Source organism: Ursus maritimus, unplaced genomic scaffold (assembly GCF_017311325.1).
Source record: "Ursus maritimus isolate PB19 unplaced genomic scaffold, ASM1731132v1 scaffold_16, whole genome shotgun sequence".
Taxonomy (NCBI): Eukaryota; Metazoa; Chordata; class Mammalia; order Carnivora; family Ursidae; genus Ursus; species Ursus maritimus.
The window spans coordinates 4,355,274-4,380,988 of NW_024424008.1; the positions used below are offsets into that span (position 1 = coordinate 4,355,274).

General features: G+C 39.1%; 1 protein-coding gene across 2 annotated transcripts in view; it reads right to left on the reverse strand.

Moving 5' to 3' along the window:
* Positions 1–659: 659 nt before the first annotated feature.
* The window catches only part of STK33 (serine/threonine kinase 33), a 155,947-nt gene continuing 130,891 nt past the window's right edge, over positions 660–25,715 (reverse strand). Inside the window, exons 12-13 of one of the 2 annotated variants that reach the window (XM_040630752.1) lie at positions 16,612–16,818; positions 660–1,474 (exon numbers count right to left, since the gene is read on the reverse strand). In XM_040630752.1, coding sequence (XP_040486686.1) covers positions 1,274–1,474; positions 16,612–16,818 — 408 coding nt within the window. In that variant the 3' untranslated portion in view covers positions 660–1,273. The remainder of the gene's footprint in view (positions 1,475–16,611; positions 16,819–25,715) is intronic. The other variant, XM_040630753.1, reaches the window with a different exon arrangement.

The window sequence follows — 25,715 nt, forward strand, 5'->3', positions numbered from 1 at the left end:
GCTTACGGGCTCCTGAAAGGATGGGAGGTAATAACCGGTAAGGGAGGAAGACCTTAAAACTCCAATTTTAAAATAAAGTCTAAACAATTTAAAGCAGGTCCACGTCAGCAGGCGGATCCCGCCGGGGAAGCACACTGAAGGCGCTGAGAAGGTCCTGACAGAGCTACTCAGCCAGGGCCAACACAGGCGAGTGCTGGCTTTGCCCGTTCACGAGTACCGCGGTGTCGTCCACATGGGTCCCCAGAAGTACTGCGATCACCCCTAGCGGCCGAGTGGATTTACATGCGACCACGACAAGGGCGTGCTCAGCAGGCCAGGTGTGCGTCACGTGCGTGTAGGTCAAAGACAATCCCACGGCGGGAGGGTATTACTTTATGGAGGTAAAACAAATGCAAATTGCTTCTTTAGAATTTGTTTGGAGGGCCAAGCAAGGATCTCTTCACCCAGTCTGACCTCCAATGGCAAAGTTATTGGCCCAGGTGGAAAGGAGATACCTAGTAACACCCAGGGTAACGATGGATCTTCCCCGTACCCAGCTTCCCGACCTGCCCCCAAAGTTATGTGCCCACCTTTGCAGAAGCAGGCCAGACTCTCCATTTGCACAAGGGCTTCTAGGACCTTATTCTAGCCACCTCTTGTTAACGTAAAAATTAACGTGCATGGGTCACATCTGTTTTTTATTGATTCAATCAATATATTGGGAATTTAGCAGCAAGTTAATGGCAAGCAGTTACAAAATCTCCTATTTTTCTACATTTAAAATAAGTTGTCTTAAATAATCTATAGCAACCTAAAATCACAAGAACACATGTGACTGGCTGAAGCACTTCCGCTGTTATGCTTATGGCACGTTTATTAGTGATTTCCTAACAAAAGCTTCCAGTGCCAAGTGCACATAACTATTTGGAACCTCCACTGCCATATTTGGCTCTCCTACAAATAATTGTGCCTAAATATAAGAATCTGAAGTAAAACTGAGCAAGTATGCCCACCACCTCGTTTTGAGGGCCCTCGCCTCCTCTAAACAACTCTCGAAGACCTCTTGGGTCCGTTTCAGCCACAGCCCACCAGCAAGCCGGTGGGTGGCTGGCCGTTCACACCAGGCTGCGTGGACATACCTAGCTTGGCGTTTCGGCTGGCGCGAACACTGGGCAGGGCTCAGCGGGGCTAAAGGCTAAAAGCTCGACATAGTCCTGTCCTCTCCCCTCGCATTGCCTTGTCTTAGCGCCAGAAAGCGCGGCTCTGTGTTTGTACCGCGCATCGGTGAAGGACACTAGAGTTTCTTCTTGGTTTTCGGCAGGGCACTGGACTTAGCGATGAATTTGGTTGCCGTTCCTTGGCTTGACGTCAGGGGGGATTTCTCTGGCTCTCCCGTGAGTGCGGCTGGAAGGTGTCTGCGAGATGTGGGACTCGTACGCTTCGTGTCCAAGGTGTCCACGTTGTCCTTCTTACTGGTCTTTTTATTAGCAGTGGACTGGAAATAAAAGAAAAGGCCTGGATTAATGTTCGGACAGGAAGCAACAGATAGCAGTTCCAAGAAGCAAGGGACGACGCGGTTGCCCAGAATCTGCAAGCTGGAGCGCTCTCCAGGGGGGAGACCTGCACTAATCACGCGGCAGAGCTGTGAGTAAATGCCAGAGGAAGTTTCTTTAGCATCTTCAAGACAAGAGGCCTGTTCAGTGCTTGGTGGAGCGCAAACTAGAGGCACGGTTTCAGACCTCCTGCCATGCAAAACGAAAGTAAACGTCCGGCAACACTTGCACGGGGAAGTCGGCCAGGACAGAACCAGACTCACGGCATCTCCACCAGATTCTAGGCCGCCTCTGCGCTGCTCCGGGGACTGGCTTCGAATCCCAGTCACTCCACTTGGGCAGGTCCACGGACCTCTCGGAGTCTCGAAGCCTCCCCGGTAAATGGGGAAAATGCGCTTGCGAGTTCGTGGGTTTACTCTGAGAGTGCACGAGGGTGGTGGCTGTGAAAGTGCTTCTTTCAACTACAAAACAAGTAGGAGGGATCTCAACAGGCAACTGTGTTTTGTCAGGTCACCTCACCCCCAGGCAGAGGAAATGGTCGTTGATTCTGCGGAAAAGGAGGGAAGCAGAGTCCATTTTGACCTCTGACCCATTTCAGAAGCGATCTCCTCTCCTGAAATAAAGCTGAGCACAGAATTCCGAAAGAGCAGAGAACGTCTTAGGAGAGGGGGGACACGGCAGGGTGGGGGATGAGACACAGGCGAATAGATAGAGCAGGCTTCACGTATGCAGAACCGTCTAGAAAGGGCTCATACGTTTAACACTCTGGTGAATGCAAAGTAACTTTACGCAGGAGTTAATAATCAGGTTAGCAGTTTTCAAAGGATGTGAAAAGACGACAGGTAACACACTACAGATAAACCTGGATTCTTTGATCACTCGGCTCTTGTGACACCAGCGGCCATGTTTCATACACGGCAGTAGCACTTACTACAGATCCGCCGACGAACAAGGGCGTCCCAGGGCCGCAGCAGAACTTCGGGTCATTCGTGGTTTGGGTAGCTATATTTAGAGAAAGAGAGTTTCCCCTGACGTGGGCCGTATTGCAGACAGCCTTTAAATACATGCCTCTTCAGAACACCGCTGTGAATGGCTTCGTAAAAGTGTGTGCTAATTCTTGAGCTCGTATATTTGTACATTGAAAAATTAATTTGTATACTTTTGGAAATGTAACAAAAGTCCTTTTCTCCATAGATTTTTTCCCCAACAAAATTTGTCGGTTGCTTCTCTGTGTATTCTTTCACGACACAGAAAATACTGAGAATGCATCAGCATTCGGCAGTACAGCTTGCATCCGCTCGCTGAGAACGCCCCCGTGCAGCACGGGGTGCGAGTCCACTCCCGCGACGTTCCCCAGGCCGGCGGGAGAGACGCTGCTTCGTTGAGGGCAGCACTGATCCCTACGACAGGAAGCCTATCTTGGAAATTTCAACTCATGAAAGTTTAATTCACTTGACATACAAATCCTATTAAAAGGTGAATCTCAGTGTAACCTTCTCCCTGTTGACATTTCCACCTTTTGAGCTATCATCCGAGGGGTCGAGGAGTGTTTTTCAACACATCCACTGCAACTACTGTTCTCTAGAGCAGGAACAGAGACTCGGGCATTTTAAGGCGTGCGTATTCATGTCTGGCTTAACACTTCCGTTCTTCTCTGCGGTTCCATTTGTTAATGGACTTGAGTCACTCAAGTAGACTAGAAGTTGCATCACCAGGAAGAAACACTCAGAAACAGTCTCTGTGGGTGGGGCTAGTGATGCAGATTAGTTTTTCCAAAATCACCAGAGGCGCTGGTATTTTCTTCTCGGATAAGATATCTTAAGATAATCCTCAGAATTTTCTGGCAAAGGGGACGGGAAGAAGAAAATAACCCAAAATGTTTGCTTGCTCGGGTGCAGAAACATGATATTTCTCAGCTTCATTCTAGAGCAAGATGAGAAGATGATACTCCTCAGCTACATTTCTTTCTTTATTCGTATCTAATTTTAGTGACATATTTTTATTTTTATTTATTTTTATTTTTTTATTTTTTGTTTGTTCTTTAATGATTTTTTATTATATTATGTTAGTCACCATACAGTACATCGCTGGTTTCTGATGTAAAGTTCGATGATTCATTAGTTGCGTAAACACCCAGTGCTCCATGCAATACGTGCCCTCCTTACTACCCATCACCAGCCTATCCCATTCCCCTACCCCCTCCCCTCTGAGGCCCCCAGTTTGTTTCTCATAGTAGTGACATATTTTTAAAATAGGTGCACACCCCCATGATTTAATATTCACAGTGTTAAAAATCTCCTCCCTGCCCCCCAGTTAACTCAGCTCTGCCCCACATCAAAGACAACCAACATGATCAATTTACAGTGTACGTTTCCAGAGAGAGTTCATGCATCTTCCAGCAAATATTAAGTGGAACCAAACCGAATTGGTAGTCATTTCTGCAGGTCAAAAACAGCCTAATAACGGCAATTTCATATGGTTCAGCCTAATCCACATACTGCCATGCCTTCTTCTCCCTTTTTCACACCAATGGTAGCCCACTGTAAGCACTCTTCTACATCCTGATTTTTTTCAACTAATGATTATCTTGAGAACCCTTCCATGTCCATACGTAAAAAGCGTGCTTATTCTTCTTTTCGGCTATGTAGTCTTCTCTCATTTGAACAGACTACAATTGATTTAGCCAGTCCCTTCACAGTGGCCTTCAGGTTGTTTCCAATCTTTTCCTAGTACAAATAGCGCTGCTGTGAATAATCTTGTACTTGTGTCATTTTGTGCGTGTGTGAGTATATCTACGGGATGTAGATTTTAGAAGTGGGACTCCTGAGTCAAAATGTATATGGATTTGTAGTTTTGAAAGCTACTGCCACATCGCCTTCCACTGCAGTTGTACCAACTTATACTCTTACCAGCAACATGAGTGCCTGTTTTCTTATTTCTTTCTCAATTTGGTACTTAATACATATTCAAATTAATATAGTCAGCTATGTTTTAATTGAACTCCAAGTTGGCCTAAAACTGACTGCACTGAAACAAATCTCAATATTTGTTCCTTTACTCTCTGGTAACTTCAATGCAAATCTACTCACCTTTATGCAAACATTTACTGCAAATGCTTGGCAGCTTCTGTGTATGTACGTGTACCTTGTCAAATGTTGTGTGTGTGTGTGTGTGTGTGTGCGCACAGGTACACTCTACCATTTCTTTTGTTAATTTGCAGTTGCACTAAGTTTAGGATGCCATTGTTTAGAAATCAGAACTGTAAGAGCTTTCCTGAAGACTCTGAGTCTCCCCTCTTAGATGCCACCCCCTGGACACTGTGCTCTGATGCTGACGAAACACGGACGCGGGCCGGCCCTCATGGTGTCCTTCAGACTGGGCTGTAGCTTTCCTCACCAAGAGCCAAGCCTCTCATCTCCTTGAACACAAATGGCCAAGGCAAATTCCAGCTTCCAGGCTTTTCTCTAGAATATAAACAAATCTTAATGTTTCAGGGATTTCCTTTGTAGGTTATAGGTTATCTAAATTTTAGGTTTCTCTTTCTCTTCTCTCATAGTTGAGGGGATTCCTCAGGGATCTATGCTGTCACTGATGCAATTTTGCAGTTTGGTAAGTAACATGACAGAGAAATGAAAAGTGAAATTGCCAAGGCTATAGGAATTACTAAGATCTTCCAGGTCATAAAAGGCAAATAGAAGGTGAGGCTCTCCTGTAAGATTGTATGGAGGGGGAGGAAGATGAGAGGGGAATTTCAATATTCATCTCTAGGGGAAAAGAGTCTAAATGATCATTATGAGATTGTTGGCCATCATTATCAGTTTAAGAAAGGATCTACAAATCATTGTAGATTATTCTCTGAAGATACTGGCGTAACATACCGTTGCACAGCAATCAAGAAAACCTGGCTATCATTGGAAAGCATCTTAGAAACAAAGAAAAAAATCCTTCTATCCTTACATAAAATCATGAAGAATTCATACTTGCAACACTGCAATCAGCTTGAACAGAGATAAAGGAACCAGAGAAGGCTTACAGACAGGTTACTAATATGATTAATGGATGGAGGTTTCTTTATGAGAGAGCTCTTCAGTCTAGAAATAGAAAGAATAGAGGACATATATAATCACACTCCGTAGAATGCAGAAAGGGAGAGAGCTCAGCTCTGTGGAGCTAGACGGTGACTCAGTGCTGCGGGCAGATGGTTACACCAGGGGCCGGCCCAAGCAGCACTTCCATTGTTCCTCATCCTTGACAGACTCTTACCACTTGGGACGGGTGAAGAATAGTCAGTCCTACTGGAGGCAGGATGATGGAAAAGATGACCGTACAAGTTCCTCCAGTTTCGTCTCTTAGTAATTCAGCACCCTTGGCCTGATTTCTCCAGCTTGTTTTATTAATCTTGGAAAGGGGCTCCATGTGCGCAAGGGGAGATATGCAACAAGAAAATTGGGCTAAATATACATATTTCATTATTCACTGGCATAACTTTAACCTGATGAACTCATCTGGTGATAATGGATGCAAAACCTATAAGCTCTAGGCATATCCCTGCAAGTTAATACCAGTACATGATTACTAGAGACTGTTACCATTTCTCTGAATTTTGAGTAAAATACATGCTATTTAAGTAAAGTGGTTTATCACCATAGCAACCATTTCTAGAGTCACACATTCAAATTATAGGCCTGCACAAGGTCCAAGTGACAGAACATTCTGATACAAGTTTTTAGCTCCAGTTTTGCTCGCAACGGTCACCCACTTTCCCTCACATTCCTGTGGTTTTCAGGAGGAAGAAGGAAGGGAAAGAAAAACCAAAGGGAAGAAGGGTAATTAACTTCCAAATATATATATTTCTTTTATAAGGCTACCTACATAAATAGCTGGGCCTTGTAAGGAGTTAATGAAAATAAAATCTAACTTGCAAATTAGAGAGATATAAATTTCTTTTCTTTTTTAGTTAAAGTACAATTTAACATACAGTAGAATGTACAAATCTCAAGTGTACAGTTTGATGAGTTTTGACAATGCACAGATCTGTATAACCAGTGCCCCAGTCAAGAAATAGAACCACTCCCCACAAGTTTCCCTGCGGCCACATTCCATTCAACTGCCTCCCATCCTGAGGCTACCAGTGTTCTGACATTTTTCAACATAATTACTTCTCTAAAACTTCACATAAATGAAACAACATACAGTATGTGCTCTTGTGTCTGACTTCTTTGGCTTAACATTTTTTAAATTGAAATTTGTATTAAGATTTAAAAAAAAGACATTTTTATTGAGATGATTATAGAGCCCATGTATTAGTGGTTCGTTCCTTTTTATTACCACGTAGTGCTCCATTGAATGGATACGCCATGGTTTGTTTATCCATTCTTCTACTAATGGGTATTTGGGCTATTTCCAGTTTGGGGCTTTCTATATATAAAGCTGCTATAATATATTCTACAAGTCCTTTTTTGAACTCAGATTTGGGATTTCTGGATAAATGGCAAGTAAATGTTTAACTTTATAAGCAACTCCCCAACTGATTTCCAAAGAAACTATACCATTTTGCAATCCACAAGCAATGTAGGGAAATTCCACTTGCTCTAATATTTACTAAAATATAAACTTGTCTTTTTAAATTTCGGCCATTCTAGAAAGGATATAGTGATATACCCTTGTGGCTTTTCCTATTATCATTTGCCTTTTCCTGATAACTAGTGATGTTGTACATTTTTTCATATGCTTATTGACTATTAGTATATTTTCCTATCTGAAACGTCTGTTCAAATCTTATGCGTCATTTGAAAGTGCAGTGCCTTATTATCATTGAGGTGTAGGAACTGTCTCATTATTTGGGAAATAAGTCCTTTGTTAGGTATATCTACTGCAATTTTTTTCTCTCCTGTCTGTGGCTGGCCTATTCCTTTTCTCAATATGCTTTAGATGAGAAAATGCATTTACTTTGAAAAAGTCCATTTGATCTGATTTTTTAAAATGCTGCCTGGTGTTTTAAGAAATCTTTGACTACTCTCTGGTTGGAAGATATTCTCCTATGTTTTCTCCTATGAGCTTTACAGTTTAGCTTTTAGATTTGGTCTACTAACATTTCAAACTAATTTTTGTGTACAGTGTAAGCTAGGGGGCCAAAGTTCATTTTTCCCCATACAGATAACTTATTAGTTCAGCACTATTTACTGAAAAAGAAAACCTATCTTTTCCCCTATTGAATGGCTTTGAAATCTCCGTCAAAAATCAACTGACTACCTAAGGGTGGGTCTATTTCTAGATTGTATTTTGTTTCCTTGATCTGTCTATTCTTACATCAATACCACATTATATTAATTACTGTAAACTATATAGTAAGGGCTGAAACCACATCATGTAAATTCTCCAACTTTGTTTTTTTGAGTGATTTTGGCTATTCTAGGTCTTATGTATTTCCAAACAAATTTTAGAATCATCTTGTCAATTTCTAACAGAAAAGTAAAACCCTCGATTTTAATTGGGATTGCTTTAAAGTTTTAAATCAGTTTGGGGAGAATTGACATCTTAACAGTAACAAATCTTCCAATCCATAACATCAGACATGGTATTTCTCTCCAAATATTTCAGTCTTCTTCAGTTTCAATGTGTTGTGGGATTTGGTATGAATATTTTACACGTATTTTGTTAGAGTTAAGACTAAGTGTTTTACGTTTTGTGATATTTTAAATGGTATTTTAAGATTTTGTTTTCTAATTGTTCATTGCTAGTATATAAAAATACACTTTATTTTTGTATATATTTTGTATATAGATCTTGCACCCTGTTTAATTCCATGGGATTTTTTGTACACAATCATGTCATCTGCAAATAGAGATAGTTTTATTCTTCTTTTCCAACCCATTTAATTTTCTTTTACGTGCCTTGTTGCATTGGCTAAGATCTCTAGTACAATATTAAAGAGAAGTCAAAAGGGGCATCTTTGCCTTTCTCCTACCTTCAGCTGGAAAGTGTTCAATATGTCACCATTAAGAATGATATTAGCTTTGGGGTGTCTGGGTGGCTCAATTGGTTGAACATCTGAATCTTGGTATTGGCTCAGGTCATGATCTCATGGGTCTGGAGATCAAGTTCCACATCAGGTTCCCCGTTCAGCAGGAGTCTGCCTGAAGATTCTCTCCCTCTGCTCCCTGCCCCTCCCTCAAATAAATAAATAAATAAATAGAATGATATTAGCTTTAAAAAAAAGAATGATATTAGCTTTAGAGGAGATTTTTTTTAAATATAAAAATCCCTTAACATGTAAAAGAAGTTACCGTCTGTTCCCAGTCTACTACTCATGTTTGAGTGTTGAATTTCATCAAATGCTTTTTTCACAATTATTGAGATAGTCATATGGCTTTTCTCCTTTACTTATTAATATGGTGAATTATATTGGTTGATTCTTGGATGTTAATCCAAACATACATCCCTGGAATACTTGATCAAGAATGTGCTATCTCTTTTATATATTTCTGGATTCAGTTTGCTAATATTGAGTTTAGGATTTTTATATCTATATTGATGAGAGATTTTGGCTAACAATTTTCTTTTCTTATAATATCCTTGTCATATTTTGGTATTAAAGTTATACTTGCTTTATAAATGAATTGGGAAATATTCCAAGAGTTTGTGTAACTCTTCTGCAAATATTTAAAGAATTAACCAGTGAAGCCATTTGAGACTGAAATTTTCTTTACTGGAAAGTTCTTAATTACAGATTCAATTTTTAGTTTTTACTTTTTAAAAAAATTATGTTCTGTTAGTCACCATACAGTACACTTCATTAGTTTTCGATGTAGTTTTTAAAGTAAATATAATATTATTCAGATTTTGTATTTTTGTATATCTGCTTTGATGTTTTTTAAAGAAATCTGACCATTTCATATAAATATTCTAATTTATTGGGGCTCAATCATTCACAATAACCTCTTGTAGGGAGGGTGCTTGATTTGCTATCCTTTTCCTAGCTTATTGAGATGAAGGCTTAGATCCATTATTATTTCTATTGTTTCAAGGAGTCAGCATTATTTTATATTTATTCACATATTTCCCCTTACTGTTGCCCTTCATACCTTCCTGTAGTCCAGATTTCCATCTGGGATCATCTTCTTTTACCTTGAGAATTTTCTTTTAGCAATTCTTATAGTAAGAAATGCTGGTAACAAATTCTCTCATCTTTTACATACTTGAAAATATTTTTTATTTTATCTTTATTTTTGAAGAAAATTATCATGAGATATAGAATTCCGAGTTGGCAGTTTTTTAGTTTTGTTTCATTTTCCACTTAGCACTTTAACAATGTCACTCCATTGTCTTCTGGCTTCCATTATTTCTGTTGATATGTCAAATGTTGCTCCTTCAATGGCAATGTGCTCCTCACCACCACTCTCCCAACCCTGGACACTTTTCTAATTTTCTCTCTCTAGTCTAAAGAATTAGAGGACAGAATTCAAGGCAACCACGGACACAAGAAGGTAATGAGGGAATCCCTTAAAGGAGATTGCCAGAGAAGGGGCACCCTACATTCTGCCCAGCTAAAGAGAAATGAACTGACTGAAGATTTGAACTGCTGGCTTAGAGACGATTTGCAATTTGCATCCAACCAACTACTTGCCTGCTAAAACAGAAACATCAATGCTTTTTGGAGGAACACAGTCAAATCCAGAGTCAGCATAACAACATTTCCAATGTCTAAGATACAATCCCAAACTACTCAATAGAAATAATAATCAGTAGAGACAGACCCTAAGGTGACCCAGATGTTGGAATTAGCAAACAAGGATTTTAAAGCAGTTATTATAACTATTACCAATGATGTAAAGGAAAATATTCTTTGAGGAATAAAGGAAATCTCTGAAGAGAAATCGAAATAATAAAACAGAATCAAGTGAAAATTTTAGAATAAAATATAATACCTAAAATTAAATATTCACCAGGTAGGTTTAACAGAGAAATGGAGACTGAATCAAGCTGAAGGGAAATGATACCAGATGGAAAACTGGATTTTCAGAAAAGAAAGAACATCAGAAATGGTAAATACCCCGAGTATGTATAACAGACAAAATGTCCTCTTAATTTCTTGGAAATACATATGACTATTTAAAGCAAAAATTAAAACATTGTTTTGTGGGGTTTATAATTAGGTAGCTATAATACATATGACAACTATTGCTTAAAGGCAGGATAAGAGATGAATAGACTCAAATTAATGTGCATGGAATTATAGCAATAGTTGTTATAACCCAACCTAATGCGCTGGTTCTCCATAGGGAAAAGATACATAGCATATCCTAACAGCCATAGTCCCTAAGGGGAGCTGGGCAAAAGCCAGCCTTGGGAGAGGAGGGAAATGATTTGAAATGATTCACTAATACTTCCTTCAACTGTGGAAGTCTGGCTAAGCTTGTGGTGAAAGCTAAGCCTTACACAGAAGGTTCTAGTAGGAGTAGTAGGGACAAAATCTTATGAATTCAAACTAGCAATTGGCATTATAAATAGCATTGGGTCAAAGAACAACATATCAAGATTCATGTTAGCACAGTTATTTGTACCTGTATTAGTCATCTATTGCTGCAATTATACCATGGTGTTTGGGACGTCCCCAAAATCCACCCCCCACCCAGGTTCCATGATATACTAGGAGGACTCACAGGACTCAGCATATAGTTGTACTCATTGCTACAATGTATTACAAAGCACAGTTAGCAAACGTAAAAGGCACTTGAGGTGAAGTCCAGTAGAAACCAGGCTCAAGCTTCCAAGGGTCCTCTCTCAGGAGTCAAAAAGAATGCACTTCGTTACCCTAGCAATGAGCTATGACAACACATGTCAAATGTTGCCAGCCAGGGAAGGTCTTAGAGATGGAATCCTGAGTTTTTATTGGGAACTGGTCATGTAGGCAGTCTCTGCCTGGCACCTACCAAAATCCCAGATCCCCAGAAGAAAAGCAGGTTGCAGCATAAATCGTGTTGTTTGCACAGTTTGGGCAGAATGAATCATTCTTAACCAGATAATGATAGTAACCAAATCCAAGTTCCCAGAAGCCAGCCAAGGGCCCACCTTGCAAGCAGGCCTTTTCAAGGACAGCAGCTCAGGTCTGCTGTGTTAACTCTTTCCTGTACAACTACATAGCAAATGACTATAAAAGTCTTGGTTAGCTGTAGGGGTTGGCCGTGCTAGGCTAGACCAGACGCCAAGTTTTGTACTGGATTCAGGTCTACTCTATAAATCTTCCTAATTCCAGGCACTGTGGCTTCCTGCAGGCATGTTCTTCTCAAAGCAGGTAGCAGAAATACGAGAGGACAAGCTAAATCACCGAACGCTTTTAAGGTCTCTACCTACATCTCACCTCTTAACATTCCGTCAGCCAAAGTAAGTCACAGAGCTAAAACCAACATTAGTGGGATGAGAAATATCCTTCACCTACTCCAGTAGGGAGAACTGCAATGTCACATGGCAAAAGTTGTAAATGTACGAAATCCCTTTCAGAGAGGGATTAATTGGGAAAAATCATCTAACCTACCACAGTATCCGAGAGACCTCACGAAACTCAGAGGCAAATGAGGTTGCAAGCATCACCTTATCACCTTAAAAATGATATTTCTTGGCTTGTTCATACCCAAAAGGACATATGCCCAAAGGAGACTTGAAGCTGAGAGGAAAAAAACATGCAATTTTTGTCATATTCTACGCAAGTTTTCTAGTGATATAACAATAGAAGTAATAAAGGCTAACATTATGAAGTGCTTACCACGTCAAGAGTGTCACATGCATTATTTCATTTAATCCTTGGTTGCTACGATCATATTCCCATTTTACAGATGAGGAACCAGAGGCCAAGAGGTTTGTCCAAGGTCACAAAGCCGATAAGTGGTGAAGCCAGGATCTGCATACAGGCAGCCTAGGTCCAGAGCTCGTGCTTTTAACCATTATATTTTACGTGCACGCCAGATTGCAAGGCTTCAATATCGGACTACGGAAGTGTGCCCAAGTTGTGGAAGCGCCACCGAATCTGCACATGCTTCACACGGGCTTGGAAAGCTAAGGTTTAATTTGTCAAGAGAAGAAAATTTTTATCCTACTCAACTCAAATACCAAGAAAACCTGACTCTTTCTCGTAGAAATATATCAACATACCACAGTTCAACTGTTTAATTTCAATGGTATTTAAATTCAAACATTTCCTGTCTTTGAAGAACTGCTCCATGAATACATTTCATTGATCAAAATAAATTTTCAAAGTTTCTAAGCAACCTTGAATTTCTACTTTCTAGATGGAAGTATCTGCTACGTGTACCACCTCCTGTGACACTGTAAAGGCCACGTTTTCAGTGGAGAAAAATGATCATGAAAGGAAACAATTGGAAAAATCTTCCATTTTCATTAAACAAGTACATTCAAGTCTGTGTTCAATAAATAATTTAACAATGAAGAAGTATCTCCTTTATGAAGCAAGAATTCTGTAATGCAAATCTACATCCGGAATTTTTAGTCCCACCCTCCATGGTTATGGGGAAGTGCATTTTAATTACAGACATTCATTTCTCAATTGTTTTTTGAGCTTAATAAATAAAGTATTGTACTGCTTATCAGAAATCAGTAAGGACATAATGTTAAAAGGCATGTTCCTGCAATAAGCAATGGCCTGCCAAGCATCTCATTTGAAGATGAGTAAATGCTGTTGTAGGAGTTGAACCTGATGGAACGGATTAAGAACCCACTGTGGGGAATTTAGAGGGTTACTAAAGACACAAAACATTACCTAGATGTACTCAGCCTATCAAACACGAGATATACACAAGAGGACATTTCTATCCTCAAAGAAGACAATTACCCAAATTAGGCTAAAATTGGAAATGAAAAAAAAAGGACACGGCCAAATGCCAACTATTTGAAGACAAGTCTGGAAAAGCGTAGTGGGATACCTTAATCCAAACATGAACAATGAGGAGATGCAGACCATATTTTCCATGATGACCCCGGCGTTTGGAACTAAGGGGTGATCACTCGGTGACAGACAAAGCTGCTCAGCTCAAGTGTTCTGATTTTGTTTATAACAAATCCCCGCTTTCTCTGCTAATCTCCCAAGAGCTCTGCCACTTAGCTAAAAAGCATGATCACCCTGGCTTATAAAAAATACAAAATCAGAGCTCTAAATGGATTTATGAGATTCTCCAGAAGAAAGAACAATGATACAATGGAAAACAGGAACTGCTGGCAGATTTCCACTTAAAGCCAAATTTCAAAAATTTTAATGGAAAAAGAATTTCCTTAATTTAGTAGGTATAAATTATTTATACTATCACATCAAATTGTTCATATAATCTAATTTTAACAAACAAAACTTTCCCCATGGGAAATACTTTAATATTCATAGAATAATTTTAATAAAGTTAAAATTTCACTCTTAAGAATATTAATTACTATATGAATCCTATGTGGGCTCAAGAGTAAATGGCAAGTTCTATTTTCAGTTATCACTTGAGAACTTTATACTCCACTATTTACTGTTGTTAATGAAGATTTGAAAGAAAAGAAGTCATTTCCTAGCACAAGCTCAGCTTCAATATAATTAACAAAGTAACATACTTATTCATAAAAACCCATGAAAAAACTTAATATGTTAAATGTATGAGAAGTCTTTCTTTTAAGGGGTAATACTTTTCAGAAAAACTCCCATACAAGGTAATGTATTCCTCCCAAGACATCACAGCCAAAGCCTAGGCATGGGAGCTCCTTAAAGGACACCCAGGGAAAACTCCTACCCATCTTGCAGGAATTCCTGCTACAGCAGCTGTGACAGGAGCTTTCCAGAGTCTTCACGAATACTTCCATGAACTGGAAGGTGGCGTTTACTATCCATGGTCCTGCCTGTTTTATTGCAGGTGAGCTCTGACTGTAGAAAAGTTCCTCCTGCTAATGAGTGGAAATCTTTGTTCTTAAAATTTCAACCTATCTGGTATAATATTTATACCACTGGTTATAGTTCTAGCATCCATAAGCGCCTCAAATTCCAACTCTCCTGTTCCCTAGGTGGGGGTAGTGGCTGAGAACAGCATAGCAAGTTCCATCACTCTGACTTGGAGGGGGAGGGTTCCAGGAAGGGGAGAGGTGTGACAGAGCCATGGAAAAGGAGATGGAAGACAACTAACCAAATATTTGGTTCACGAGGATATTTCATGTCGGATTCAGTGACAAACACAGATACAACCCCGACTACAAAATACAAAAGAGAATGTGGTTATATGTGGTGTGTGTGTAAGCACTTGTGTTTGTGTAGGTGTGCGTGTATGCAGATGCACGTGTGTCTATATGTGCAACACACACGTCTGAGTGTGAGGATGTGTACAGTCGGCCCTTGAACAACAGGGGCTTCAACTGTGTGGGTCCACTTATACGTGGACCTCTTTGGAGAAGAACAGCACAGTACTGTAAATGTCTTTTCCTTATGGTTTTCTTAATAACATTTTCTTTTTTCTAGCTGACTTTATTGTAAGAATAGAGCATATAATACATATAACATACAAAATATGTGTTGATCGGCTACTAATGTTACCGGAAAGGGTTCAGTCAACAATAGGCTATTAGTAGTTAAGTTTCAGGAGAGTCAATAGTTATATACAAATTTTCAACTGCATGGGGGGTCGGCACCCTAACCCCACCCCGTCACTCAAGAATCAACTGTATGTGTATATATATATATATTATCTATATATAGTGCATGTGTATACGTGTGAGAAGGTGTTTGTGTGTGTGTGTGCGTATGAATATGTCTGTATAAAATGCCAAGTCAGCTAAGAGAAAAATCTTCAAACTATATTCAATAAGGAATGCAAACATGGGTTTTTAGGGTATTATTTTTAACAATATAAAATACACACAGTTGCTAAGCATTTCAGGAGTTATTAACAGACCAGAGAGGATAAAGGGAGTGCCACATACTTATGTTGATATTATGGTAAAAATATGATTATTTCAAAATACCTGAGTCATTAAATGTTAAACTTATTATCTAGACATTTGCTATCAAGTAGATGAAGAAGTTCTCAACCAGTAAGTTAAAATCAGCCTACCAAGTCTCTTTCCGCAGGTTCTGATGGCCTTGTTAGCCTGGGAGGGGCGGGCCCGCAAGCGCCTTCCGGGGAGCAGCTCAGAACCCACCCCTCAGGCCTGAGCAGCACTGCGCCGACGCTACGCACCAGAGAGCCGGGACGCAACAGCTCCCCCTGGCGGCCTGGGCTGCCCTGAGGGGAACAAAGCCCCCACTGGCAGGACACTCAATTATTAACAAAGAATTCAAATCTGTTGACTAGATTTCAAGATAAGAAAGAGAACAAACCCATGGAAAATTTTTCCATAAACATAGGAACAAAAGAAAAAAGGGTTTGGGTTAATTTAGGATATCTGGTTAGTAGAACACTATCTGGAATTAATCAAAATGTTACTAAATTTTATTCACCAAAAAGAATAAAGCTCTATTCAGACCTAATAAGGCAAAATGATAAACCTATATAAACAGTTTTAGTTATCATAAAATTGGAAACAAGTAACTGGATAATGTAATAAATCTTTTTCTAGGTAATACATAAACTCATTCCAAATTGTATAGTCTGGTAAAGCACAAAAATTAATTTTGACCCATGGGCCAAATATCGCACCCCATCTGTTTTACAAATAAAGTTTTGTTGGCACGTGGCCACGCTCATTCATTTACTGTCTATGCCTATTTTCATACCGTTAACATCAGAGTTGAGAAGTTGTGACTCAGACTATTATGACCCACAAAGCCTGAAATATCTACTCTCTGTTCCTTTATGGGAAAAGTTTGCAGACCCCTGCCCGATATAATCACAGATCCTAAAACAAACACGTAGGCTGCAGTGCTAAATCATGATAGTCTTAGGGGAGGAGAGAACTTGACTTTCTTTGTCATGTAGGGTCTTTCCTTACAAATCAACAACAAAAAAAGACAGAGTTGCAAAAACTGTTCCAAGTGTTGTGAGAGTATTTTACAGGTTGGAGAAATGGGATAATTGTTCTTCCTACTCGTTTTGTTGGTTCCTCCTACCTGTTTCTCCTCCTCCTCATCTGAGGTGCTACTGATATCCTGGACGTTTCCGCTGGGGCTGCCGGGTGGGTAATCTTTCAACTTCTCTTGAATGGACCAGTTGTCCTTTAGATCTGTTGTGTTTTCCTCATCACTTTCTGGGTTATTTTTCCATTCCTTCATCATTTCTAACACATTAGTTGGTCTTGCTGAAGAAAGCGTGTTGCCCTAATATTAACAATGAATTTTTGGTGTTAGAAACAGTTTAGAAAATTGAAAAGATTTTTACATCTTCTAGTAATACATTTTCCTAAATTGAGTAAGTCGCATGGAAAAACTATAATGCTGAGTAAACAGCCAAACTTCTGCGGCCCGTTGGCGCATCCTCCCTGCACTGACATGGCTCACGCCTCTTGACTGAGGTCAGGTGCGACAGGTTAGGGTTTGGGGGGAAATATGCAGGTTTGAAAGAACAATGCAACATGCTCCTGCAAGGGACACTAGGCATGGCAATTCCCTGGAATCGGAAGACCCCCTCATAGAGCGATTCTTAGAAAACTATAAGGGAAGCAGAAAGAATGAAAAAAGTTGCCCCCAGTCTAGTGAGCCCAACAGTAAGCGCAAGCTTATATAACATCAAAATCTCCAGGTAGGAAAACTGAACTCATTCAGTAGTTAAACACTGGGTCCAAGAAGACAGATGTCTGATTTGAAAGCTTTTTAGTTGACTGGAAGGCTTAGATGTAAAGTGGTCACGATCATAACTGATTCAGCACACACCGCTTTAATCCCAAATGTGACCACGCCATACCAAACTGACTGTTCTATACTAACAACACTTCTCTCAAAAATAATATTCCACTTAATGCCAAGAAACACATGAATGCAGTCTCAAACGGCTCCTGCTAGAGTAGGTGTGCTTTAAATATTTTTGCTCCTAACTCAGACTAGTAGAGAAAGTTCAGACAAGTTTAGATCACATTTAGATTAAAATGGGAAATGCAGGTGTGGGCACAGCTATGAAGTGATGCTATGTTAATCTGGTAAGTGGGTGGATTGAAGCATTAAGCATCAGTGACACAGAATACTCTGAAACGGAGCACTTTCAGGGCAGATTTCTGAGTACACTGTTGAGGAATTGTAGAGCTTAATATATTTGTGGTTAAAGACAGAGACACACAGTAAGTATGGAATGGTAATAACTGAGGATCATCACACAATTAATCTCTCGTGGTTCTTCTATTTCATCCTGTTTTAAGCAGTTCTATAGTCTTACCACTTTCATAGCATCTTGCTTTTTGCTACACTCTACCCGTAGCATCCTCTACCCATTCACGCCCAGAATACCCTTACCTCCAGGGCTTAGTTTAAGAATTAGCTCTGTCAAGAACCCCAGAACTTTAAAAAATGTTGTCAACTTAAACTCAGATGAAGTACAGATGGCGTTTCAGAGACCATAAAAGAGTTGGAATTGTCTAGAATGGTAGAGTCTCTGATACCTCATCGGAAAGAGTTCTGACCTCCAGAGCTCTGCCAATAGCCCTGCTTGATCTATGATCCATCTAGCCTCTATTACAACTTCCTGGTTTCACCCTGACCTTTAACCCTAATTTTCTTGTAATCACAATATCCAGGCTCCTGGAATGCGAGTACACAAAAGAGGTTCTTTCACTAGCCTGATATTATCTATGTCTGTATTTCCAGCCTCAATTGCCCTTCCCTGATAAGCTTTCTATAAGGTAACTCTTTGCATACTGTAGTAGGCACTAATGAGACCTAACAGTCCTCTCTTCTAGGCATGTTGTACAATTCTGCTTCTCTGTATCTTTTGGGATATGACTATGTGACTTGTTTTGCCCAGTGAAATGTTACTGGACATAGTGTATGTCATTTCTGGGTGGAAATGATAAGAGAGCGCGCGCAATTTATCAGGGTCCCTATTCCTACCTTAGCAACTACAGGAGCACAGAGATGGAGCCCCTCAGCCCGGGTCCCTGAGTGAGGACAAAGTAAAACAAAGCCTCCTCCCCTCCTCCCAGCCAATCTGCAACGGAAGGCATTGAGACCACTGACATTTGGGGGTCATTTGTTACCACAGCATAATTTAGCCTATCCTGATATAAATAGCAAGTTAACATCTGCATTCTGTAAGTCACTTCCAAAAAGCCCTTAAAAAGAGCCCAGTGTACAACCAGCATAGCCAACAAAATTGTAATTACTACCGAAATCCTATCCCATTGGTACCCTGTGATGGTCCTTGCTTTGCACAGTCCTGATGTGCGTGAATTTCCGTCATCGTGACTTAGTGAAATAGTATCAGTCCCCCAACAACACAGTTCAAGTTTCAGTCACCGTGGTAGACTAACGATGATTACGTAAGGTTCAGACTTCACTGGCGGCTCTTCAAGCCACAGTCACTGCGGAATTTACAGATGTGTGTTGTGATCAGTGACAAATTATGTCACTTCTTTTAGTCTGTTGGTGATGGGACACTGGGCATTGGCTACTCAGTTCACACACAGGCAGCAAAGTATGCGCTTGTGTTGCCTCCTTGCCTCCCTGGGAGTCTGGCAGCCAAGATGAAAGGGCCGCAAGCAGATGGAAAGTGATCATGCTGGAAGTGAAATCTGAATCAAATGTCAGTGGAGTAGCAGAAGAAGTGGCTGACCTTGGAAACTCCGCCACCGCCACCGCTTGAGAGAACCTAGGTATGCAACCAAAGGAGCTTGGGAAGGCAAACTCACGAACACACATGAGAGGAGAGTGGTGTGCAGAAAGAACAGAGGTGCCCCAGTGAAAGTGATGCCTGCAAAGAAGGTGACATTTAAAAAACTTTCAGAGATAATTCATGACATTGAAAGCATAAAGGATAAAATGTTGGAAGTTCATCCAAACCTAGAGAATAGTATTAGAACTCACTAAAATATAAAAAAAGATACTCCCTTCTGTATTGTAAGTTATAGGACAAGAGGAAGAAGGTAAGCACTGTTTAAACTAATTTTGACAAGTTTTTATTTAAAAAAATAAGACATTTTAATTCTTAATATTTCTAATGTTTGAAATTACAATGCACCTAGAAAAATCAATTTTTCTTTTGTTTCATTTTCCAAGTATTATAACCAATAGTTAGTTTTTATTATTTAACAAAAAATTTCAAAGGGCATGGAACAATCCTCACTTTCCCCAATGATTATTAAGATCGTTTTGCAGTTTCAACCTGTGCTGTTATTTTTATGGTCCTGAGCTACTATACGAAGCAAGGATTCCCTGTGTTATCTTGAACCTGCATCTCTAGCAATCTTTCAAATGCTCGTCATACACGTAAGAGCTTGATGACTGATACTCTATATGCCTAAAGTAGAGTGCCTTTGTACTCAAAGAAATGACCCTATTTCTCATTCCAGGGAGATTGTGAAGAAGAGAGAGGATTCAGAATAAGACATTATACCCTCCGAAACACCCTATCTGGAAATCTTCAACTTTTTGCTTCCTAAATTCATGTGTGATATCAAACACGGCACAAATGGTGAGGTCGATTCCAGACTTTCCCTGTTGTCTGAAGTCCAGCCAATAACTTACTAGACTACCTACCCCCTTCTTGCTTGCAAGCAGCTGGAGGAGGAATTGTCTCAAATGCTTGGACTGACCAATGAATACGTGGGCCAGGGCTATGTGTCATGAGCCATGTGGGTTCAACAGAAATTACAAATTAACCAACAAAAATGGGCATTATTAGGGCAGACACTGTCAAGTGTATGTCGTTTCACTATAGGACACTAACCTCTGAACTCCCTTTACTGGCTGTAATCAGGGGTCAGACACTGAACGCATCAACTGTGAGCTAGTGCATGGCAAGGAGGCAGCAGTAACAGGTCAATAATCGGAGGCTTTCAAAAGTAGAACACCAACCTTCTGGTTACTAAACCTCTACTTGGTTAACTGACAGAGGGTTGAGACTATTTTATTTTGAAAAATGGAAAAATGAACACTCATGGAGAAGCAGCATTGGCAAAAACTAAGGTATTATTAAATGGAGACCAAAATTGGAGACCTAAACATATGCTCCTATCTAATATACTTGCCTGTTCAAGGACTGTGACTATCAGTATTTTATAAACAATAAGTATTTAATGAGTAGATCTGAATGAATGAATGATATTTATGAGCTGGGGTGAGGTGGTATGAAACATAAAATTGGCAAAGCTAAGGGCGCCTGGGTGGCTCAGTCGGTTAAGCGTCTGCCTTCAGCTCAGGTCATGATCCCGGAGTCCTGGGATTGAGCCCCGTGTGGACTCCCTGCTCAGCGGGGAGTCTGCTTCTCCCTCTCCCTCTGCCTTTCCCCCTGCTTGTGCTCTCTCTTGCTCTCTGTCAAATACATAAATAAAATCTTTTTAAAAACTGGCAAAGCTAAAAGGAAACATTCTAGGTCTTTAGCTTCTGGTCATCATTTCTACTTTTTGTAAATAGCCAGAACTATTTATTTTGTAATGTTCCTAAGTGGTTTTTTGTTTGTTTGGTTTTTTTTTTTTACTTGAGTATAGTTGACACTTAGGAATAAATTTTTTTAAATAGGAAAATGGAATAGTCACTTTATAAAAAAAAACATAAAAGGATGCTCAACTTCACAAAATTAACAAAACCCAAATCAGAACAATGAGATGCCAATCTTCACTTAATAGGCGGGCATAAATTTAAGTTTCATAATACTCTGTGTTGGTGACGGTGTGGAGAAGCAGGCTTTCTCATTTACTTGCTTTTTATGGGAGGGTAAATTAGCAATAACCTATCAAAATATATAATGCGCATCCTCTCTGGCCAGTAAGTCCACTGTTAAGAATTTATCTGGTAACACAGCATGCAAACATATATTTATAAGAACATTTGTTGCACCACTGCTGTAATAGAAACAATCTGAAATAATTTAAATGTTCCATATTCATAGGGGACTATTTATTTTTTTTATAATATTTTTTTATTATGTTAGTCACCATATAGTACATCCCTGGTGTTTGATGTAAAGTTCCATGATTCATTAGTTGCCTATAACACCCAGTGCACCATGCAATACATGCCCTCCTTACTACCCATCACCAGCCTATCCCATTCCCCCACCCCCTCCCCTCTGAAGCCCTCAGTTTGTTTCTCAGAGTCCATAGTCTCTCATGCTTCATTCCCCCTTCCGATTACCCCCTTCCTTTATCCCTTTCTTCCCCTACCGATCTTCCTAGTTCTTATGTTCCATAGATGAGAGAAACCATATATAATTGTCTTTCTCTGCTTGACTTATTTCACTTAGTATTATCTCCTCCAGTCCCATCCATGTTGCTGCAAATGTTGAGAAATCGCTCTTTTTGATGGCTGAGTAATATTCCATTGTATATATGGACCACATCTTCTTAATCCAGTCATCTGTTGAAGGGCATCTCGGCTCCTTCCACGATTTAGCTATTGTGGACATTGCTGCTATGAACATTGGGGTGCATATGGCCCTTCTCTTCACTACGTCTGTATCTTTGGGGTAAACACCCAGTAGTGCAATGGCTGGATCATAGGGTAGCTCAATTTTTAACTTTTTAAGGGACCTCCACACTGTTTTCCAAAGTGGCTGTACCAACTTGCATTCCCACCAACAATGTAGGAGGGATCCCCTTTCTCCACATCCTCTCCAACATTTGTTGTTTCTTGCCTTGTCAATTTTTGCCATTCTAACTGGCGTAAGGTGGTATCTCAGTGTGGTTTTGATTTGAATTTCCCTGATGGCTAATGCTTTTGACCATTTTTTCATGTGTCTGTTAGCCATTTGTATGTCTTCATTGGAAAAGTGTCTATTCATATCTTCTGCCATAGGAGACTATTTAGAAAATAATAGTGTATCCATAGTTTGAGATATAATGCTGCTTTTTAAAAAATAAAGAAATCTTTCCAAGATACATTAGGTAGAAAAGAATAGCTTGCATACTATGACCCCGCTTGTGTAAGGTACATACATAAAAATGTATAGAATTTTTTTTGAAAGAATGCATAGAGACTTAACAAAGACTATCTTTCGTAAGAGGGAATGAGGAAATGGAGGAAGAAAAGTCATTCTTCCTTTGTTATTTACCATTTAAGTCACTTACATGAGTCATCTGAGCTATTACCTTTATATGACTAGTAACTAGTGTACACTAGAGTAGAAAAAGAAACAATGTAAGTTGCAGATACCCACATGAACTGATGGCACCCAGTAAAACCACCAAACTCACCCTAATGGGCCCGATGAGTGCTGGGAAGCAGCGTGTGAAGGGAATAATGACACTGAAGTAAGCAGCTGCACGCCACTGTAAAATTTTTCCTAAAAGTCATCTCGGTGATTTCCTTTTATAAGTGTAGCAACTACATGAATGTACAAGGTTAGTGCTGATATTCCTAATCTTCAGGGGGGAGCAGCCTGAGAAATTTAGTAATTTGCCCTATTCCAGAAGTATATTTCTAATTGCCTGCCAAGAATTTCTAGCTAGAGGTGTTGTGGAGCCTTCAATACTGTATTGTATACTCAAAAGTTGATAAGACAGATTCTTAAAGTTCCCATCAAAAGAAAAAAAATTGTAACCATGTGAGCTGTGGATGTTGTAACTAAACTAATTGTGGTAATCATTTTACAATATATACATATGTCAAACCATTATGTTGTACACTTGAAATTTATACAATGTTATATATATATATCAGTTATATCTCAATAAAGCCAGAAAAATAAAAACAAACTCAATATATTCCAAACAATATTCTCCAAATTATATACACCTGGCTATACATGAAGACTTGCAAAGGGATGTGTGGGCAAGGATAGAGCTTGCGGGGAATCCATTTCAAGACCCCCAATTTCCAACAATCTATTCTTTTTCTAAAGTCATCTCCTTAAGCAAGGATTTACGGTAATCCTTTCAATGTTCTTTTTCTTAAGTTAGCTTCTTTCAATTCTTGTGATTGTATATTTATTTTTTTGTGTGTCGCAGAATGCTCATTTATCTAAAATAATGAACTCCTACAAATCAACAAGTAAAAGACATAAAACCAAATAGAAAAATGGGGGGGGGGAATACTTGAACAGGTGTTTCACAAAAGAAGATATCCAAAAGACCAATAAGCATAAATAAAGGTGACCAATTTCCTTTGTCATTCAGGAAATGCAGATTAAAACCACAAAGAGATGCTATTACATACCTACCAGAGTATCCAATAAAAAATACCGACAATAACAAGCACTGGAGAAGGTGGGGAGCAAACCTAGAACTCACACATTGCTAGTGAATGGTCCAATCACTCTGGAAAAGGGAACAATGGAACTTTCTGGCTAGGGATGGAAATGTTCCCTATTTTGTTCTGGCTGGTAGTTGCACAAATACACACATATATAAGACTCATCAAGCTATGTATTTAAAATCAGTGTTAATTTAGAGTGAGATTTTATCTTAACAAAACTATGATGAGTTTAAAGATAAATTTCATAGCTTCACAGATATTACTACATGCGTTTAATCACTTTCACTGCTATATAATATTCCATTGTTAGACCATACCACAATATTCATTTATTTAAGTCTTTTTCAATGTTTTCCAATAAATTTCATAAGTTTACCCAAAGAGGTCTTAGAAATCTTATGTTAGATTTATTCCTGAATATTCTATATTCTTGGATACTGCATTACATGTCTTCATTTTTATTACGTTTTCTATTATTGGCTGCTTGTGAATAGAAACGTAATTGAATTTTGTATACCAATCTTTTTTTTCCAGCTTTATTGAGACGTAATTGACATGTACCAACACTGTGTAAGTTTAAGGGGTACATGTGTTGATCCGATACACTTCTATACTGATACACTGCTGACCCTTGAACAATATGGGTTTGAACTGTGTGGGTCCACTTACACGCAGATTTTTTTCAGTAAATACAGTGGGTTACTGTAAATGTATTTTCCTCTTCTTTATGATTTTCTCAATAACATTTTCTTTTCTCTCACTTTATTATAAAAATATAGCATATAGTACATATAACATAAAAATATGTGTGAATTGACTGTTCATGTTATCAGCAAGGCTTCAGTCAACAGTAGGATGTTAGCAGTTAAGTTTCTGGGGAGTCAACTGCACAGGAGGTCAGTACCCCTAACTTCCATGTTGTTCAAGGCTTAACTATATATCAATAATAAATCCAGCTATCTTACTCAGCTTTCCTATTATTTCAAATAATGTGTCTAATAATTTCTATATTATGATAAATAATAAACGTTTTATTTCTGCTTTCCAATTCCCATGCCTTTAATATCTTTTCCTTGTCTCCAGTTAACTAAAACCCACAATCTTGGAAAAAAATATTGAAAGCCGACTTCCTTGACTAGAGCTTTATTTTATTTATTTATTTATTTTAAAGATTTTATTTATTTATTTGACAGAGAGAGAGACAGCCAGTGAGAGAGGGAACACAGGCAGGGGGAGTGGGAGAGGAAGAAGCAGGCTCTCAGCAGAGGAGCCCAATGTGGGGCTCGATCCCAGGACTCTGGGATCACGCCCTGAGCCGAAGGCAAATGCTTAACGACTGAGCCCCTCAGGCGCCCCTAGAGCTTTATTTTAAAGGAAGTTCTCATATTTCCTATTTAGAATGATATTTGCTATATTCTTTTATATCAGGTTAGAGAAGTTTCCTTTTATTCCTAATTAAATTATGAATATATGTTGAGTCTTATAAGTGTTTCCTTTGAAATGATGCTTTTTTTCTCCTTTAATATGTTAATGTGGGAATTTATATTTATAGATGTCTTTCTGAAATTAAACCATCATTGTATACTGAGCAAAAATCCAACTTGGTCATGATGTATTATCTTTTTATATACATAGTTGGATCCAATTTGCTAATATTTTGTGTCTAAGGTTTTATATCTCTATTAATAAGTGAAATGGATCATTTTCCTTTTTCATAGGTTTAGTTTCCATCAGTCTAGTTTTGTTGTACTACAGTATACAGAGTTATATTAGACTTTTTGAATAAGTAAAGAAAAATTCCCTCTTGTTAGGGGTGGGAGGTGAGCTACAAATTTGAGTTGAAAGTCTTGTAGGAACAATCTGTAAAATCATCTGAATTT